The 18,087-nt window shown below is 24.2% G+C and overlaps 4 protein-coding genes across 14 annotated transcripts in view; 1 reads left to right on the top strand and 3 right to left on the bottom strand.

Moving 5' to 3' along the window:
• Window positions 1-854: 854 nt before the first annotated feature.
• Window positions 855-3,817, bottom strand: LOC122508611 (jerky protein homolog-like). The gene is made up of 3 exons (XM_043622063.1): window positions 3,058-3,817; window positions 1,599-2,270; window positions 855-1,497 (listed from the first exon to the last, which is right to left on the bottom strand). Exons 1-3 carry the CDS (start codon window positions 3,656-3,658, stop codon window positions 1,070-1,072), a joined length of 1,701 nt encoding a protein of 566 aa, XP_043477998.1. The 5' UTR covers window positions 3,659-3,817; the 3' UTR covers window positions 855-1,069.
• A 389-nt stretch (window positions 3,818-4,206) lies between these two features.
• On the bottom strand, window positions 4,207-7,518 carry LOC122508610 (jerky protein homolog-like). Of its 2 annotated transcripts, XM_043622062.1 has the most exons (4): window positions 6,637-7,518; window positions 4,818-5,486; window positions 4,622-4,732; window positions 4,347-4,536 (listed from the first exon to the last, which is right to left on the bottom strand). In XM_043622062.1, exons 1-4 carry the CDS (start codon window positions 7,241-7,243, stop codon window positions 4,496-4,498), a joined length of 1,428 nt encoding a protein of 475 aa, XP_043477997.1. In that variant the 5' UTR covers window positions 7,244-7,518; the 3' UTR covers window positions 4,347-4,495. The 2 variants fall into 2 exon arrangements, with proteins under 2 accessions (XP_043477996.1, XP_043477997.1); XM_043622061.1 differs by having other exon boundaries at window positions 4,207-4,732.
• Window positions 7,519-7,609: 91 nt separating this feature from the next.
• On the top strand, window positions 7,610-8,749 carry LOC122508612 (cytochrome c oxidase subunit 5A, mitochondrial). Its single transcript, XM_043622064.1, has 2 exons — window positions 7,610-7,946; window positions 8,296-8,749. Exons 1-2 carry the CDS (start codon window positions 7,754-7,756, stop codon window positions 8,547-8,549), a joined length of 447 nt encoding a protein of 148 aa, XP_043477999.1. The 5' UTR covers window positions 7,610-7,753; the 3' UTR covers window positions 8,550-8,749.
• A 6,213-nt stretch (window positions 8,750-14,962) lies between these two features.
• Window positions 14,963-18,087, bottom strand: part of LOC122508583 (DNA-binding protein P3A2) — a 29,051-nt gene continuing 25,926 nt past the window's right edge. For 5 of the 10 annotated variants that reach the window (XM_043622021.1, XM_043622017.1, XM_043622020.1 and 2 more), the window contains exon 9: window positions 14,963-15,912. In XM_043622021.1, the coding sequence (XP_043477956.1) occupies window positions 15,581-15,912 (332 nt within the window). In that variant the 3' untranslated portion in view covers window positions 14,963-15,580. The remainder of the gene's footprint in view (window positions 15,913-18,087) is intronic. The other 5 variants (XM_043622014.1, XM_043622016.1, XM_043622018.1 and 2 more) reach the window with 3 other exon arrangements.

Below are 18,087 nucleotides of genomic sequence, written 5' to 3'. Positions count from 1 at the left end.
ATTAAATTACTTTCAATGTAATTTTTAAATATATTCGTTCAAAAAATTGAAAGAATTCAATTATTTACAAAAAATAATAAAATTCTTCTGATGAATACAATTATTTTGAATATGCTCAATTTTAATAAAATTCTTTACACAAATTCAATTATTTTCGAAACAATTTTAATTGAATTTCTCGAAAAAATTTAATTATTTTCAAATATTTCTATAAAATTATTCAAAAAAGTTTAATTATTTCATAAAATTTTAATAAATTCTTCGGAACTATTCAATTGTTTTTAAAAATAGTAAAATTCTTCGAAATAATTCAATTATTTTCATTCTTTTCAAAATAATTTTAATTGAATTCCTAGAAAGAATTTAATTATTTTCAAATATTTAGATTATAAATAGTAAAATTCTCCGCAAGAATTAAATTATTTTTATAAATATTAAAATTCTTCTCAGGAATTCAATTATTTTTAATACAATTTTAATAAAATTCTTCTTCATAAAATTCAATTGCTTTCAAAATTTTCAATTAAAATTTTTAAAAAAAATTCCATTATTTTAAAAAAATTCAAAGAAATTCTTCAAAAGAATTAGAATTTTTTTAAATTTTAATAAAATTCTTGGCGAGAATTCAATTATTTTCATAAAATAAAAAAATTCTTTGAAGGAATTCAATTATTCTCTTCAAATTTTTTGATAAAATTATTAAAAAAAAGTTAAGAAACAAAAAAGTCCGAGTTGACGTAGAATGTCCCATATTTTTTTTTTATATAAAATATCACTTTCTCTAATTTTTGATCATTTTAAATGCCGAATGTCGAAAATTTTACATTGTTCCTAGGAAAAAAATAAAGAAATTCTGATTAATTATAAATACTTTTATGTATACCTACTATACACATTTAAAGGCAACCATGACTATACTTTTAATACTGAACAAAAAATTAAAATAGTAGACAAACACTTGTTCAACTTGTGTTGATCTCAAAAAAATCGTTTTGTAAATCAGTCTTGTGAATTCTTATCTACCTTCACTATATATGTACAAAATTTACAATTTTTAAAAATACAGAAATCAATTTTTCTTCTCAGACGCTTCTTTTGCTAGTAATTCCCATTTGTGCAAAAGTTGACAATCTGTCTCTGAATACTCTTTCCTTTTCTTACACCATTCGTGTAAAAGTCTAATAGTAACTTCAACACTTTTTGAAATATTATTCGTTCTATTCTCACATTCTTCCTTTATTTCCACAGTTTTATTCAATTCATTTAATTTTAATTCGAAATTCTCCTTTTTCTTCTTAGTTTCTTTTGTCGATTTTCGTTTTTTATTAGATATTAAGATTTCATTCTGTTCATTAGAATTCGTTTCATGAACTATTTCATTTGCTTGATTAGTGACGAATTCAATAATTTCGTCATCAATCAAAGATTCCCATCCAAGATCGTATTGATCTACGTTTAGCCAAGTTTTAATCGTCACTGGATAGACCCTCTCGAAACCTAGAAAATATTTTAAAATTTTAGATATTTTAAAAAAAATTTCTTTTTCCATTTTTTTTTAAATTTAAAAAAAAAATTTTTTTTTATAAAAAAGGACTTACCGCTAATTTTCTGCAACATATGATAGAAGACTTTAATTTCCAATGTCTCATCATCGTTATCGATAACCTCGTCTAATTGCGATGTACCATAGAGTTTATTCCAAGCACTTTTTAAATGTAACGTCGTTACCGCTTCAAATGCATTCGAAAGCATAAAACAACAATCCTCCATTGTGTGCTGCTCGATAAATTCATCGACAGTCATATTATCATCATTACTTGCATTCAATAAACATGTGATAAATGCTTTTCGATATGTTCTCTTTGTTTTCTCAATAATTCCCTGTCCCATTGGTTGTACAAGGAATGTAATTTTAGACGGTATATACATTACTTGAAAATTTTCATTAACTGAATTAAGTACATCCATTGATGGATGACACTTTGCAGTGTCAATTAATAGCAAAACTTTGCCATAATTTTTTGTCTTCTCCTGCATTTCCTCTACGGAGGGTATAAAAATATTTGTATACCAATCGAGAAATATTTCCGATGTCATGCTTGACGATGATTCATTCTGATACATGACCGGTAATTGTTGAATATTCTCCGTTGTACTTAAAATTGAACGTGAACTCCATGATTTTCCAATTATTAATAGTGGAAGTGCATGAGAACCGTCTGCATTTGCACAGAATAAAACTGATACTTTTTCTTTATTCTCCTTCCAACCTGTGGAAAACAAAAAAGTTTTTGATAAAATTCATTCAAAATTAATTATTTTCATAAATAATAAAATTTCCACAGGAATTCAATTAATTTAAAATAGCATTTTCACAAAAATTTCGAAAAAATCAATTATTTAGCAAAATTTGTATATACAATTCTTCACAATAATTTTATTACTTTCAAAAACTTTTAAAATTTTTATGAAGAATTCAATTATTTTTGCAAAAGTAACAAAAATTTTCACCGAAATTCAATTCTTTTTAAACATTTTAATAAAATTTTTCACAATAATTCAATTATTTTCATAAATAATAAAATTCTTCTCAGGAATTCAATTATTTTTGAAAATTTTAATAAAATTCTTTGCAACTATTTAATTATTTTCATAAAAAAAATTCATCGTAGAATTTCAATTATTTTTAATACAATTTTAAAAAAATTGCTAAAAAATGTAATTTTTCTTAAAAATTTAATTTCAGTTCCTGGAAAAAATGAATTATTTAAAAAAAATGTTTTTTAAAAAGTCTTTGGAAGAATTCAATTATTTACAAAAATATTAAAAATTTTTACAGGAATTCAATTATTTTCAAATATTTTAATAAAATTGTTCGAAAGAAATCAATTATTTTAAATACAATTTTAATTCCTTTTTTTAAAATAATTAAATTATTCTTTTACATTTTAATAAAATTCTTCACAAGAATTCAATAATTTTTTTTAAATTTTAATAAAATTCTTTACAACTATTCAATTATTTTCAAAAATAATAAAATTCATTTTCTCGCAATACCTGCAGAATTTTCGTCTTTATCATTTGTTGCTTTCGGCAAATTTTTCCATAAAATTCCACACTCATCAGCATTAAATACCAAATTCATATTATCATAATTTTGATCATGAATTAATTGTTGAAATTTTAGGCAAAATTCCCTTGCAGCATCGCCATCAATTGATAATTTGTCCTCTTGTATTATTTTAACGCCGTAACGTCTTTTAAATGCAGTTAACCAGCCGGTGGTTGCTTTAAATTTTTCTGAACCATTTAATCTATTATTGAAAATTAATGCTTTTTCACAAATCGTTGGACCACTCACTGGTTGTCCCATTAAACGTTTTTCATTATACCACATTACAATTGCTTTTTCTAAATTTTCATTGTGAACTTTTTTTATTACCTTCCTTTTATTTAATGCCATTTCATTGAGATTATTAACTTGATTCACATCTTTGAGATTGCCTTTTTTTCTTTTTAAATTACTAATTGCCGCACGTGAAATTCTATATTGTTTTGATAATGATGTTGCTGTTTGACCTGCATTGAGAGCTTCAATGATTTTCAATTTATCACTTAATGAAAGAAAGCGGTGGGATTTTTTATGTTTATTGAACATTTTTTCATTCTTGCACTTTTCAATATTTTAGGATTTGAAATTCGTAGTTAATTCTCTTTTGTTTTTGTATAACTTTCAAAAAGGTATTAACGTCACTTTTCAGTCCTGGATTTTTAATCGTAAAATGTCTGAAATGTGACATTCTAACCAGGGTTGGAAAGGTGAATATTTACGTAATTTACGGTTAAGGCTTTAAAGTACTCAACCCTGGATTTGTACGACAAGGGTGGGAAGTTTATATTATTTGTCCTGATTTCTTTCATATTTTATCAGTCGATAAAATATATAAAATAATAATATATAATTTTTGACAATAAGGTTAAATATAAAAAATTACTCCACTCATATATCGGTCATGGCCGAATATACAGAGAGCGCACTGTCAATTTTCAGTGCCGATGTTCTGACTTCCTGAAAAACAGAAAGAAATTATTAAATGAACTTTAAGTTTTCAAAAAATTTCGATTCACACTTTTCTGCAATCTGAAAAAAACCTAAAAATAGAATTAAAGTAAATGCCAAAGTCATTTAAAAAATAAAATAACAGAGTAAATCTATAATTTATATTTTAATCAGTCTTGAAGTTTCTTACATGTATTATGATCTTCTTTGAAGATAATTACTAATTTTCTATTTATTCCGACGCCTTTCGGGCAATTGTCTCCCACTTATATAAAAGATGATGATCTGATTCAGTATATTCTTTTCTTCTCTTGCACCAATTGTGTAAATTTTGAATGGCTATTTCGACACTATCCACAACACTTGAAATATTTTTAGATTCGAGATTATCATCATCATCATCAGCTTCAGATTCCTGAGAGATTTCTTCAGTTTCTACTTTCTGGGAGTTAGTGAATTGATCACTGCTTTCTTCCTTAAAATTTATTATTTGGTCGAAGTCCTCAGCATTTGATTGGTTGATTGTTTCCTCAGCGACATCATTGGCTTCATGTGACTTACTACTAGTGACAAATTCAATAATTTCCTCATCGGTGAGTAATTCCCAGCCTGGATCGTAAAAATCAGCATTTAACCATATTCTGACACTGGCCGGATGAACATTCTCGTAACCTATTGATTTTAAGGATTATTAGTAACTAGTAGTTTTAAGGATCATTAAGTAGTCTAAAGCCGAATTTTAAAAATAAAAATATACCTTTAATTCTGTGTACCATTTGACAGAAAGTTTTATAATCCAAAATCTTCTCATCAGGATCCAAGTTTTCTTCATCTAATGGCGATACACCACAAAGTTTATTCCAAGCATTCTTTAAATTTAACGTCGTTACCGATTCAAATGCATTCGAAAGCATGAAACAAAAATCCTCCATTGTGTATTGTTTCATAAATTCATCGACAGTTGTATTCTCGTCTGCATTCAATAAATTTGTTATTAATGTCCTACGATACATTCTTTTTGTCTTATCGATCACACCTTGACCCATTGGCTGTACTAAATGTGCAATATTAGCCTTAAGGTATTCAACTTGAAACCTTTCATTCACTGAGTTGAGAATTTCCTTTGACGGATGACATTTAGCGGGATCAATAACTAGCAAAACTTTGCCATAAGTTTTTGTTTTCTCCTGCATCTCTTGTACAGAGGGAATAAAAATGTTTGTATACCAATCGAGAAAAATATCTTCCGTCATGTAGGCTGATGATTGATTTTGATACATTACTGGTAATTGTTGTATATTGTCTGAAGTTGTTGACGTTGAACGTGAACTCCAAGATTTTCCAATTATTAACAATGGTAGGGCGTAGGTACTGTCGGCATTTCCGCAAAATAAACATGTTATTCTGTCCGTAGTTTGATTCTGACCTATGTGAACATGAATATAAAATATATTTATTTTAATTCTTAAAAGTTTTGCATTTTAGATGCTTTAATGGAGCATTTACGCCGTTGGTAAAAAATTGTCCAGAACGGAAAATATACACTGTAAAAAAATCTGCTGTAAATTTACTATGTCCGACGTTGGAAAGTTTGGTCACTATGTCCGACGTGGTATTTTTACACGCCGACTGTAATCTACATAACCTGCAAATATTTTTTGAAATAATATTTTCAGTCGTAGCTTTTTGTATTTATGAAATATAGCCCAAAACTTTTTGTTATATTATTATTTACTTATAAATTAGCATATACTTTCTATAAATGTACATTATATACACTTTTTTAGAGTTATTTATAAAAACTTGAAAATTTTTCGAAAATCTTAAAGGAATAAGAAAATTACATTCGCCATGTAATTGTACAGATCGTGCGACGTAATATTACGTCAAAGTGTAGAAATACACGCAATGTAAAAATACCACGTCGGACATAGTGATCAAATTTTCCTACGTCGGACGTAGTAAATTTACACAAAACTATTAAATTACATAGTCGTATAATGTAAAATTATTAAAAATAGTAAAACTACTTTTGGAACGAAATAAATTTACTACGTACAACCTATAATTTTGATGTGTGAAATTACAAGTTTCGTGTTATTTTACACCAGATTTTTTTACAGTGTACATTGGAGTAAGAGAGATAGATAAGACTGTCTCTCTTACTCCAATATAGATTTTCCATTCTGGACAATTTTTGCCAAACGTGTAGCTCCATTAATTTAAAGAGCAGTCTGAACATAGTGTTTTATGGCAAAAACATTAAACCTTGCACAGAGTAATAAGAGAGTGGACGAAACTTAAGATTTAGAGCTTTTCGATATTCGATTTTTTTTAATTCGAGGAATTCGAAAGATCAATTTTAGGTTATGTTACATTGTTTACTTCTCTAATATTTACTTAATATATATAAAATGATTAAAATTAAAAATAGTTTAAAATATGAAAAATAAATAATACATAATTTTATGAAAAACATTCTTAAAAATTAAAGCTTAAAATATTTAATAAAAATTTAAATTTTATATTAAAGAGACCCCTTTTTTTAGAAGTATATTTTTATCAATTTTGCATACCTTGAAAATTTTGCTTATCATTCACATCAATTTCCGGTAGGCTTTTCCAAAAAATTCCACTCTCATCAGCATTAAATACCAAGCTTAAATTATAATTCTCCTCACTAATTAAATTTTGAAATTGAAAACAATATTCAATGGCAGAATCAACGTTTGCCGTTAATTTTTCACCTTGCAATGTAAATTGTATGGCATTTCGTTTTTTAAATCTATCGAGCCAACCAAAACTTGCTTTAAATTCTTTTGAACCATTTAATTTATCATTAAATATCAATGCCTTTTCACATAAGGCAGGACCACTCACTGGTTGACCATTTAAACATTTTTCATTATACCACATTAATAGGGATTTTTCTAAAAGACTATCGTGCACTTTTCTAAATGTCTTTCGTTTTTTCAACACTTGTTCATCTAATGTACTGCTGTATTTGATTTTTTCATTTTTTTTCTTCACTAATTTTGACACTGCCGTTATTGAAATATTATAACGTTTTGCCACTGATGTCATTTTTTCACCATTATTAACTGCCTCGATAATATTTAATTTCTCACGCAATGAACGATAGACGTGGACCTTTCTATCAAGTTTTGGTTGTTTAACGGACATTTTTACACTTTTCAGGAACTAATTTATTATGAAATGTATTAGTAGTACACAAGTGTTGTTTATCATCGGCACTGAAAACGCGGTGCGCTCTGTATATTCGGCCCCATGACCGATATACGAGTGGAGCAAATTATTTATATTTAACCTTATTGTCAAAAATTATATATTAATTTAATGTTTTACACGTTTCATAAATGGAATGTTGACAAACGTTATTTGATCACAATAACAAACAAGATTATTAGGTTAGGTTAGTTAGGTTAGACAGTCTGAAGTTAGGCCCGAGTGAAATCACCATTAGGGTTGAATCACACGTAGCAAAGCGCAATATGTACTAAAAATCTCCCAGCCCTGCCTTCAACAAAATATTGTGTAACAAACTTTAGTCGACACCTTGAGAAAATCTCTTTTTTTCCCGTTTACGCAATAAGTAGTCTGCAAGGGCTATTTTCGTTTTTCGTACAAAAGTTTTATTGAAATAAAATAAATTGTTATAATCTTAATAGAAAAATGTTACGAATTGTGGCTGGAAGAATTGTTGCTGCTTCGAGGCAGGCAATTCAACCTCGTGTAATGACTGTCAGATCATCATCTCATGGCAAACAGCAAACCGACGAGGAAGTCGATGCAGAATTTATTCAGTATTTCGATCGTAAAGATATTGATCACTGGGAACTTCGAAGTGCCATGAATCGCCTTGCTGGTAAAAATATTTTTTCTCTTATATCCCCTTATTTTACATCCATCAATTTAAAAAAAAATTTTCCCCTTCCCATGTGGAAAATTATATTCGCACCTCCCACTTTTCTTGTGACTCCGAAAAAAAATTTTTTTAAATTCTCATCTTCTAAAAGTTTAGAAATTACCTAATTTTACTAAATTCTTTCACTAAAAACTGAAATTTGAAAGAAAAGATAGAAATTATTGTTGTAAATTGTTTCTAGGAAAAATAAGTATTTTTCTAGTAACTTAATTTACTTATTTAAAATTATTAAAAGCATGATAAAACATTCTATATTTACATTTTTTTAATTTGGAAAATTGAATTTCAGGTTTGGACATGGTTCCCGATCCAGCGATTATTATTGCTGGCTTGAAGGCATGCAGACGATTAAATGATTTTGCTGTTGCTGTGAGATTTTTGGAAATGGTGAAAATGAAGTGTGGCGATAAACTTGATAAAATTTATCCCTACGTTCTTCAAGAAATTCGACCCACTTTAGATGAATTGGGCATTAATACACCCGAAGAATTGGGTTACGATAAACCAGAATTAGCTCTTGAGAATGTTTACGAAATTCATTAAGGAAAATATAAATGAAAATTAGGACTATGTTAAGTTTCACCTAGTCTAAGTCCACTAGATACTAATATATCTTCAAGTCCTGATTTTACATCAAAAAAACTGAAAAATCTAGCTCATTAATTGAAATTACTCTTCTTTCTTTTTTGAAATCGCTGTTAACCTGCGTGTTTCGATAATAAAAATTTATTTACGAGAGAAAAGTTTGTTGTTTTTATTCTCTTTTGTTTTGTGTTTGTTAAAAATGAGAATTTTGTTTATTTTGTACTTATTTTTTTTTTATTATTTTTTTTTATTTAATATTCTCCTTTTTTCTATTTTTCTTTATTTCTAATTTTTATACTTTTCTGTTTTAGGAACAAAACGATGTAGGATCTAATTTTAAAATTAAGACTAAAATTTAATTATAAAGGATAAACTTGGAACAGAAACGAATTAATAAAGATATCTAATACCAAAAAATGAAAAAAATTGTCTTACCTTACTCGGAATATTTGTATAATAAAACTTCGAACCTCTTATAGAAACAATATTTAATAATAAATTAATAATAAAAATTTTCATAAACTTCTTCCCTTCTTCTCAAGAATTCAATTATTTATAAAAAAATTAAACAAAGTTCTTCGTAAGAATTCAATTATTTTTATAAATAATAGAATTCCTCTCAGTGATTCAATTTATTTTTATAAATTATAAAATTGTTTTTAGAAATTCAATTATTTTCATAATAAAACATTTTTTTTTACCGTGATTCAATTATTTTCATCGCATTCCTCGAAAAAAGTAATTGAAAATTATATTAAAATTCATCGAAAAAATGCAATTATTTAAAAATTTGTTGATAAAATTCTTTTTTGAGGATGAAATTTTGATAAACATTCATTTTTTCAATAAATTATAACATTTTCTTCAAATAATTGAATTCATTTAAAAAATTTGATTAAAATAGTAGATTTTCAAAATATTTGAATTTCAGCGAAGAATTTCATTATTTGTAAAATGTAATTGAATTCTTTCAAGAAATTTTTGAAAATAATTACATTTTTCGAGGAATTTGATTAAAATTGTTTTAAAAATAATTGAAATCATATGAAAAATTGAATTATTTTTTTAAATAATTGAATTCATGTGAAAAATTTTATTACTTGTAAAAATAATTGAAAAAACAAAGGATTTTATTAAAATTTTTGTAAATAATTGAATGTTTTTTTTTTAAATTTTATGGAAATTTAAATTGTTATAAAACATGAAGAGATCAATCATTCCGAGTCAAAGACTCGGAGTGATTGATCTCTTCATGTTTTATAATATAATAATAATATTCTTATAAGTTGTTAAATTTGGATATTTTTGAAAATCTTAATTCCTATGGAATAATAATTTTTTTTTTAAGAAAGAACAAAAATACAAAATTAAAAAATGCCATAGTTATTATTATATATATGTATTATATTTAATATTTTTGTTTCCGTTGGTTTCTTAAATTAATTCTAAAATCCATTATGCTATTGAACTCGGTATTTTTTTTTTTTTATTTTTACACCGAAAATAATGCAAAGCTCAAAAATGTGACACACCGACGACGTATTTACAATAAACATTACATGGCATCCGATGATGAGGTCATGTACATTTTTACAACATTCGAAATTCACTCTTATCCCTCTTTTATTTTAAATACATGTTCTTTAAAAAAAAAAATTTAAACAATTCCTTTAGTCATTAATCTGAATTTTATTATTTTCTTTATTCTTCATATTTACAACACAAATTGGAACACATTTGTGATTTCACTCTTAAAATCAATTTTACTTCTTTGAAATGTGTCAATAAAATTAATCTGTTAATCGAGTGAAGATAAATATTCCTTTTAATTTATCACAAAAATTTAAAAAAAAAACGTAATTAATGTAATTAAAAATAAATTAATTGCATTAATAACAATAAATAATTATTAATTATAATAATTGTGGTACAAAAAGTAAGCAAATTGAGAATTTTTTTTACACATCAGGATGAGTGTGAATTTCGAGTATTGTACTTTTGGTGAAAATCTTTGGGAGTTTTTTTTCTTGTTTGTTCTCCGAGACTAAAAACGGAGGACAGTTGACAAGGGAATTTCAGATCTCCTTTCAATGAGATCCTACTTTTTTTTTTTCTTTATATGTAATTTAATTAATAAATATATACTAGGGGCTTGTGTCTTATAGATGATTGTGGTTTTTTTTCACTGACCATTAGATTTTTTATAAAATAATACAACAACATGATCCCTAAGCGTATGATATCGTCTCTAGTGAATAAATGTTATAATAATTAAATTTAATTAACTACGTTACACCGTCGACGCACAAAATTCAATATTTCTCATAAAAATTGTCTTCAATTTGTATTTCGCTTTTCATAAACGAAAAAAAAAAAATTAAGTCCCTCGCCGAATAAACATTCTCGTTTTTCGAACTTCATTCTTCTTCCTCTTTTTTTTTTTATTCTCTTGAAAAATCAATTTTTCCACAAACAGTTTTTTTTATCTATTGCTTTTTTTTCTATTATTTAAATTTCAAAAACAAAAATTTTGATATGTTAATTTGATAAAATTTTTTCTAACTGAATTTTCAAAGAATTTTTAGTAATTTTTTTCTTTTAAAAATTTTTTTTTTTGACTATTTTTGGCTTTAATTATCAAAAATGATGACAAATTATCGATTATTAATTATTATTACAATTTAGTCACAAAGTAACTTGAGACAAAATTTTTTTTTTATTTTTCTGAATAATTTTGTATTTAAATAAATAGTTTAGAGAAATTACAATAAATAATTTATATTTGTATATAGAAAATTGTTTTATTTATTTTTTTTTTAATATTGCGCTAAAGAAGGATAGAACGACGTTCAAAAACGATATCATTATTTTAATTATTATTATAAATGACAAGTAATAATAATACCATGTAAAAAATCGACTTAATATTAAAATGCACATTTCTTTGTTTTTCTCCTTTTTTCCTTTTTTTAAAAGAGAGAAAATGAAAAAATTGTTTATCAATTTTTCCGAAGATTTTTTCTTTCTGTAAATTTTTTTTCTATTAATAAAATCGGTTGATTAATTAATTATTTATGTTAATTATTTAATCACTTTTATAGTATTTTTTTCAAAACATATTTTTCTTAAAAGTGCCATTTTTTTCGAAAAAAGTTTTTTAAAATTTATTTTTTCAAAAAAATATTCAAAATAAAAAATTGCACTTTTCTCTTTTTGAAAAAAAGAAATTTCCCAAAGACAGAAAGAAAAAATCTTGATAAAATTGACAAAGATTGAAAAATAAAAAAAAACAACAACAATTAAAAATGAATTATTTCGAAATGATTTTTCTGTGCATTAGAAATTCGAATTTTATTCGAAAATCTTATTTTCTATTTGTACCCGTCAGAAATTCTTAGCCTCTCTATTATCTGCGTTTTATAATGCGAAAGTGGTGTTACTTCTTTTTTTTTAATCAGTTTAGTCCAAAAAAAAGGTATTTAAAAATTTAAAAAAAACATTTGTCCATTTTTTAAAATTGTTTCTAAACGTAATTTTTTGAAAAATGGTTAAAAATTTTATCAATTTTTCAAAAACAGAAAACATTTTTTTTTTTAAATATTATTTAAGAAACACAATTAAGAGAAAAATATGAAATTTTTTTTTTGGACTCAACTAATTCACATTCATTACCACACATCATCTAGAGAATAAAAAACCGTTGATTTTACTGACAGAAAAAAAAACAAAAATTGTAAAAAAAGCAAATATTATTTAGAAGAAAATAAAAATTCAGAGAAAATGAATTGACTAATTTTTCTACACAACAAATTTACAAACACATTAAAATATTATTCTCATAAATAAAAACAATAACAAAAAAAAGAAACTGATAACCGCATTAGAAAATTTTATTTCCTTTCTTATACAGAAAAAGGAACTTTGAATCCGGAACTTGAAAAGGTACGAAACAAATATTTTATATAAAAAAAATTATTAATATTGCACTTTGGCACATTGACCAATTAAATTAAATATTTGAATAATTTAAAAAGAAACGGAAAGAACAAACAAAAACTACAAATAAGTACCAAATTTTTTAAGTAACGAATTCAAAAAATTTGTCAAAAAGAATTTTTATAGAATAAAAATTGCTTCGTTAAATTTTATATATTAAATAAAGCGAAGCACCTTAAGGTATTAATTAAATTATTCTACCTAATATTTCAGAAAATTAATTAATATTTAACAAATTAATTTAATTATTAATAATTTCAGAAGAAGAAAAAAACTTGAATATGAAAATTCGAGTTTTCGGTTTTTATCTCATACACACGCATCGATTTTTTTCCATTTTTTTTCACAAAGCACACTTATTTATATTTTTTTTTACGTACAAGAAAAAAAAAAGAAAAAACCTAAAACAGCTAAAAAAAAAATTTGAAATAGCAACAGAATTTTTCGCTTTTATTCCTATATTTTTTAGACGAAAAAAACTTGCGATGAAATTTAAATATTTAGCTGTTCAAGGTATCAATTTTTTTCGTTACTTTTTATTTTTCTTTCTTGAAATCCAACGACGATGAATTATTCGGAAATAGCCCGTAAATATTTTTTTTTTTTGTAAAATTTTTTTTTCTGTTCTTTCTTTTGCTTTGTTTTCTTTCTTTCTTTTTTTTTGTTTCATTATTTTAAAAACGCATGATTCTCTTAAAATTAGAATTATACACAGTGAAAAATTACTGTCACGAACTACTGGAAAAAAATTTTTTTTTTCCTTTTCTTTCTGTTTGGTACTTAAAGACATTAACATACAGTGCGTACCCAAAAAACGCAATCGCAACGCTATTTTTGTTCGACAAAAAAAATAAGAAATAAAAGAAAAAAATACAAAAAAAAACTTTTTTTCAAAAAAGAAAATTAAGAAAACAATGTTCTACTTTTAATAGCAAAAAAATTAAAAATACAGGAAATATGAAAATGTTAAATAGTTTTCCCCTTCTTGCAAAATTAATTCCCCTTTTTCAATTTTTGATCAAAACTGAGCAAAAATGTTTTTATACTTTTTTTTGGGAAATAAAAAATAAATTAATGAAAATAGAATACATTTGGAGAAATTTAATAACGCAATTTTTAGCGTTTTACATCTTTTTATCTTTGGATATTTCTCTTTTAAAAAAATGCCTTTAGAAAGACAGTGTTTCAACAAAAAAAATCGCTTACAATACAAAATATTAAAAAAAAATTTTAATTAATTCTATTATGGCACAATTATAAATCAAAATTAGTCAACATAAACAATTTACAAAAGAAGACAACTGTCTACAATTTTCTTAAAATTATACATAAAGAAAAATGAAAATTAAATCAGAAAATTCAAATAAGTGTCAAAAATAGTATCTGTAGTTGAAATTCACAATATTAAATTTTAAATTTATATTAAATTTGTCAATTTACATTCTTTCGATTTTAATTCACAATATTTGGGAATTTTCACATTCAATTTGAATTTTACAATTAATTTTTAAATGAAAACATTTTTTTGTTAACTTTAAACAATTGTTTACATTTAAAAATTAATTTTAAAAAGAAAATAAATTTGTCACTTGAAAAGTAATTTTAAAATTAAAAGAAAAATTTCATTTTAAAATTAATTTCAAAATAGAAAATCATTTTTCATTTTCAAATTAATTTTAAAATTAAAAGAAAAATTTCATTTGAAAATTAATTTTCAAATTAAAAAAATTTTTTTTATTTCAAGATTAATTTTAAGGCTAAAAGAATTTCTTCATTTGAAAATTAATTTTAAAATTAAAGAAATGAATTTTTTTATTTGAAAATTAATTTTAAAATTAAAGAAAACAAAATATTTCAACAAAATTGATTTTAAATTTCACAAATAGAATAAAATTAAATTCAAATTATTTAGAATTATTTTTTATTATAAATAAAAGTTAAGTTAAATTAAATTCGTTTCGAGAAAAGTGTAATATTCAAAAATATTGTGTTTGACAAATTTAAAATAATTATTTAGCACAATAAAAAAGAAAATAGAAAAAGTTTGATATGTGACGCTCTCTGAAGAAAGACTCCTAAGAAGCAAACGAATTATAGGTTATGTTTGTTTCAAATTTATATCTTCAATAAAAATTCCTTTTTAATTCCTTTTTTTCAAATTTGAAACTAGTTTTTATTAAATATTTTGTATATTATGAAGACTTTGACTTTACTTTGTAATAGTAATTTATTTATTTTTATTTTTGTTAAAAAATTTATAAACATAACCTAAAATTTTTTTGATTCGAAGATTGTCTTGGGAGCGCATAACATATGTTAAAATTAAAAAATTTTTATTTCCTTGACATGAAATAATTTATCTCTTTTTTTAAAAAAAATTGTTCTTACTCACAAAAATAAAAAAAAAATTATTTCGAAGAATTTTTATAAATATTTTCGGAAAAAAATTGTTAATATTATTGGTTTCGAATTTTTTTTAAGAATAAAAATATTCCAATCGCATATCGTAATTTTTACACAAGAGAGAAAAGGATAGAAGTATATTTTGTCCTTGTCTAGAAAAAGTACGAACGTTATTTCTATCCTTTTTTCTCTCTCGCATTTAGAAAAAAGCAAATGATATCTATTCTTTTCTCTCCCATATAAAAATTAAAATACGTTTTTCAGAATTTTTATTCTCCTTACAATTAGATCTAGGTTCAAAATTAAAAAATTACAATTTATTATTAAATAATGTCAAGGAATATAAAAACTTTTCTCTTCTTTATTTTGAGGTTATGTCAGTAGAATATATCGAAAATGCGAATTCGTGAATAAAATAAAAAAAAATATTCCAAGAGTGAGGGGGAGAGGGGACGTTAAAAGAAATAAAAAAAAATATTTAACGTTTTAAAAAACGTTGCAAATGCGTTAAAGGGGTTATAAGAGGAGAATTTCTCTTTCTTCATTGTTTCCCTCTCTTTTTTTTTGCGAATTTTTTTTTTTTTCTTTGTTTACTCTGGACTGGAGACAATTTGCTGATGTTGACTGTCCTCGTCTTTGACGATTTCGCTCTGCATTGCCTTGGTAAGGACATTGGCGTCCTTAAGGGAAATTACCTGAAGAACTTGATGTTCTCCGTTGGCATTTATCATTGTCATTGGATGACCTTGTATCGTGACAGCCTCAATACTCGTCTCATTATTTCCGGGTTCAATTTTTGGTACTTGAACCATTGGCGTGACAACTTGCATTGTACCGTCACTTTGAATATTCGCCACCATTGTTTGGTACATACTGGCTGAAACTGGTACAGTGATGACGCCAGAAACCGACACTGGATAGCCTGAAACACCGATAAGGAGTGTCCTCGCTTCTGCCTAATTTTTTTCAAAAATTATTTTTTTCGCCCCTATGACCGTCTTTTTTTCTTTTGTCGGGTCGTTGGGTTGAATTTTGTTTACACGAAAAAAATTAGGTACTTATTTTCTTTTTTAAAACAAAGTTTCTTTTTCTAAGAGCAAATAATACGACACACGTGCTATATAATAAAAAGCGTACAAAAAAAGAATCATTTTATTAGAAAATTTAGAAAACTGTTTTCAATTTTCTTATTTTTCCCACATTTTTTCAGTGTTTTGAAAATATTGTAAAAATTGGAAAAAGATTCTTTGGAATATTGTTAGAAATACAAATAATTTGGAAATTGACCAACTTTGGCCGCAATCGTTAAGGCGTGAAAGTACGTGAAACTTAAAGAGGGCCTTGAGTTCGATTCTTCGCGTAGTTCAATAATTTTTTTATTTTTACACTCTTTTTAAAAAACAATTATTTCAAAATTCGAGTAAAGAAATAAAATAAAAAATAGTATTTAAAAAAAAAGAATAAACTTTTACATTTATTTCTTTCTTTTCTCTACTATTTTTCTGTTCATTTTATTAACTTTTACGAAACTTGATCTTTAATTTCTTTTTTCAAACTGTTCTTTTCATTAAAACTTTTTAAAATTTACATTTGAAATTACTTTCATAGGTAAATTTTTAAAAGTTAATAAAATAAAAAAAAAAATTTTGTAAATAAAATTAATAACAAAAAACATAAAGTAAAAGATTTCCAAAAAAAATATTTTTGTAAGAATATTCCAAATTTTTTTTATCCTTACACGAAATTTTCCAAAAATAACAAAATTGTCAACAATTTAAAATTTTAATAAAATGATTCAGTTTCAAGTGAAAAAATTTCTCTAAATTTCGCATTTTTCAATGTCAAGAAATATGCAAATAGAAAATATTTTGCAGATTTTTTTTTAGAAAAAAATTTAGTATTTAAATTTTGACTATTTTAAAAAAAGTCTTAATTTTAACAACAATAGAGTTAAATATAAAAAAAAAAATGGTAAAATATATCAAATTTTTGTAAATGAGAGTATCGTAAACATTAACATAAAAAGTGGAAATTATAAATAAAAAGTAAAAAAAATTTGATATTTAAATTTTTCATTATTTAAATATTTAAGAACACAAATATTAATACCTATTTAAAAATTTTAAAATAAAAAAAAAATTTAAAGAATAAAATAAAAGTGTGAAAATAAATAAACTTTCGAAAAAAAATTCTTTAAAACTTTATAAGAAACACTTGAAAAATATTTCTTATAAAATTAATTAACGAAATGCCAAGAAAAATCATTAAAGTTACTTCAATTGAAATTGAAACAAAACTGGAAACTTTTTTTGAATTGTTAAAACAATTTTTAAAATAAAAATTACAAAAAAATTGAAAAAGTAAAATTTTCAAATAAAAGTTGAAAAAGTAAAAATGGAAAATTTACAAAAAATTGAAAAAGTAAAATTTTTTTTATTTTTAAATTTAATTTAATTGGAAATAAAATGATAAAATTTCCAAAAAATTGAAAAAGTGAAAGAAAACAAAATTTACAAAAATTTGAAACAGCAAAAGAGTAAAATCTGCAAAAAATTGAAAGAGAAATTTTTTCACCAGAGAAGTCAACAACAATTAGAAAAATTATATTCAAATCTACTAAAAAGATATGAATTACCAAAAAAAAAAACTACAATTACGAGGCGCACTAAAAAATGAAATTCGAAAAACTTTCGAAACTTTCTCACTTCTAACAATAAAAGAAAGTAAAATTTTCTTTTTCTAGAAAAAGAAAATTATAACAAAAAGAGAAAAGTCAGAAAAAAACGAGCTAAATAAAATCATGAATTTCATTAAATTCGAATTTATTAAATTAAATTTCATAAAACGCGTCAATTATATATTTTAACTATACACATAAATATAGTTAATAATTTTATACAAAAAAATCATTCAAAATATTTTGCGCAATTTAAATAATATTGAAAAAGAAAGAGAAAAAACCTAATATTGTGAAATTTTTACATTCAAGATTCTATTCGAATTAAACAAATAAATTGATAATTATTTAAGAAAAAACAAAATAATTACAATTTAATTAATTTAAAAAAAAAATTACAAGTTTTGGCGAAAATCTGTT

This window comes from Leptopilina heterotoma, unplaced genomic scaffold (genome assembly GCF_015476425.1).
Source record: "Leptopilina heterotoma isolate Lh14 unplaced genomic scaffold, ASM1547642v1 Lhet_55, whole genome shotgun sequence".
Classification (NCBI taxonomy): Eukaryota; Metazoa; Arthropoda; class Insecta; order Hymenoptera; family Figitidae; genus Leptopilina; species Leptopilina heterotoma.
This window is presented reverse-complemented; position numbering and strand designations above follow the sequence as displayed.